The 1,438-nt window shown below is 53.4% G+C and overlaps 1 protein-coding gene across 1 annotated transcript; it reads right to left on the bottom strand.

Moving 5' to 3' along the window:
• Positions 1-874: 874 nt before the first annotated feature.
• Positions 875-1,210, bottom strand: LOC149975846 (histone H4). Its single transcript, XM_090206595.1, has one exon. The coding sequence runs from the start codon at positions 1,208-1,210 to the stop codon at positions 899-901; it is 312 nt and encodes a 103-aa protein (XP_090062721.1). The 3' UTR covers positions 875-898.
• Between the last annotated feature and the right edge of the window lie 228 nt (positions 1,211-1,438).

Genomic DNA, 1,438 nt, shown 5'->3' with positions numbered 1-1,438 from the left:
ATCCCACTCACTGTGTTATACTACCATGCACACATTCCTACCCTGTTCATGTCAGCATCATTTATTCCCTCTCCCCCCTTTTTGACATGTCCTCCACACACACACACATATGGATTTGCTTTTTTCACTGACAGGTTGGGTGGCTCTTAAAAGAGCCTTTGGGTTACTACAGCACTCCAAATGGGCTGTTTACTTGGAGCTGGTGTACTTGGTCACGGCCTTGGTGCCCTCGGACACTGCGTGCTTGGCCAGCTCTCCGGGGAGCAGCAGGCGCACTGCGGTCTGGATCTCCCTGGAGGTGATGGTGGAACGCTTGTTGTAGTGGGCCAGGCGAGACGACTCTCCGGCGATACGCTCGAAGATGTCGTTCACGAACGAGTTCATGATTCCCATGGCCTTGGAGGAGATGCCGGTATCGGGGTGGACCTGCTTCAGGACTTTGTACACGTAAATGGCGTAGCTCTCCTTCCTCGACTTTCGGCGTTTCTTGCCGCCTTTCCCTACTTGGTGGGGATTTCCCAGCCGTGGTGCCTCAGTAATACGACTGTACGCAAAGCCTGCACTGAACATAGCCTCCTGTCACGAATACTCCCTCCCTGTCCACTCAAGAGTGGCTCATGGTTTAATACGACTGTACGCAAAGCCTGCACTGAACATAGCCTCCTGTCACGAATACTCCCTCCCTGTCCACTCAAGAGTGGCTCATGGTTTAATACGACTGTACGCAAAGCCTGCACTGAACATAGCCTCCTGTCACGAATACTCCCTCCCTGTCCACTCAAGAGTGGCTCATGGTTTCCTACGATAATGGATTTGACCCTTTTGAAGCGGATGTGGGTGGCTCTTAAAAGAGCCTTTGGGTTCAAGTCGGGATGTTGACGTTCCGAGAAGAGTGCGTTTAACCGCCGAAACCGTACAGGGTGCGTCCCTGGCGTTTCAGAGCGTAGACCACGTCCATGGCCGTAACGGTCTTCCTCTTGGCGTGCTCGGTGTAGGTGACGGCGTCACGGATCACGTTCTCAAGGAACACCTTCAGGACACCGCGGGTCTCCTCGTAGATCAGCCCGGAGATACGCTTCACGCCGCCACGGCGAGCCAGACGGCGAATGGCGGGCTTGGTGATTCCCTGGATGTTATCGCGGAGAACCTTACGGTGACGCTTGGCGCCTCCTTTTCCGAGTCCCTTGCCGCCTTTACCTCTTCCAGACATCGTGTTTTCACTAGCTGAGTTCAAGTGAATTAATGACGTAATTTTCGGTGCTCTTATTATCTGCGTTTGGTGGACCTGATTGAAGCCAGTGGCACAGAAAGCGCGCGCTTTTGCCTGGCCTCTGCTGCAAAGGGGAGGGCGTTCGTTCTAGGGAACTATGGAGGAAGAAGAAATCAAAGCTACTTGCATGCGCGGGAAACACACTCAAATACTGAGCTATGTTGAACA

This window comes from Oncorhynchus mykiss, chromosome 17, assembly GCF_057628025.1.
Source record: "Oncorhynchus mykiss isolate SJ-2025 chromosome 17, ASM5762802v1, whole genome shotgun sequence".
Taxonomy (NCBI): domain Eukaryota; kingdom Metazoa; phylum Chordata; class Actinopteri; order Salmoniformes; family Salmonidae; genus Oncorhynchus; species Oncorhynchus mykiss.
This window is presented reverse-complemented; position numbering and strand designations above follow the sequence as displayed.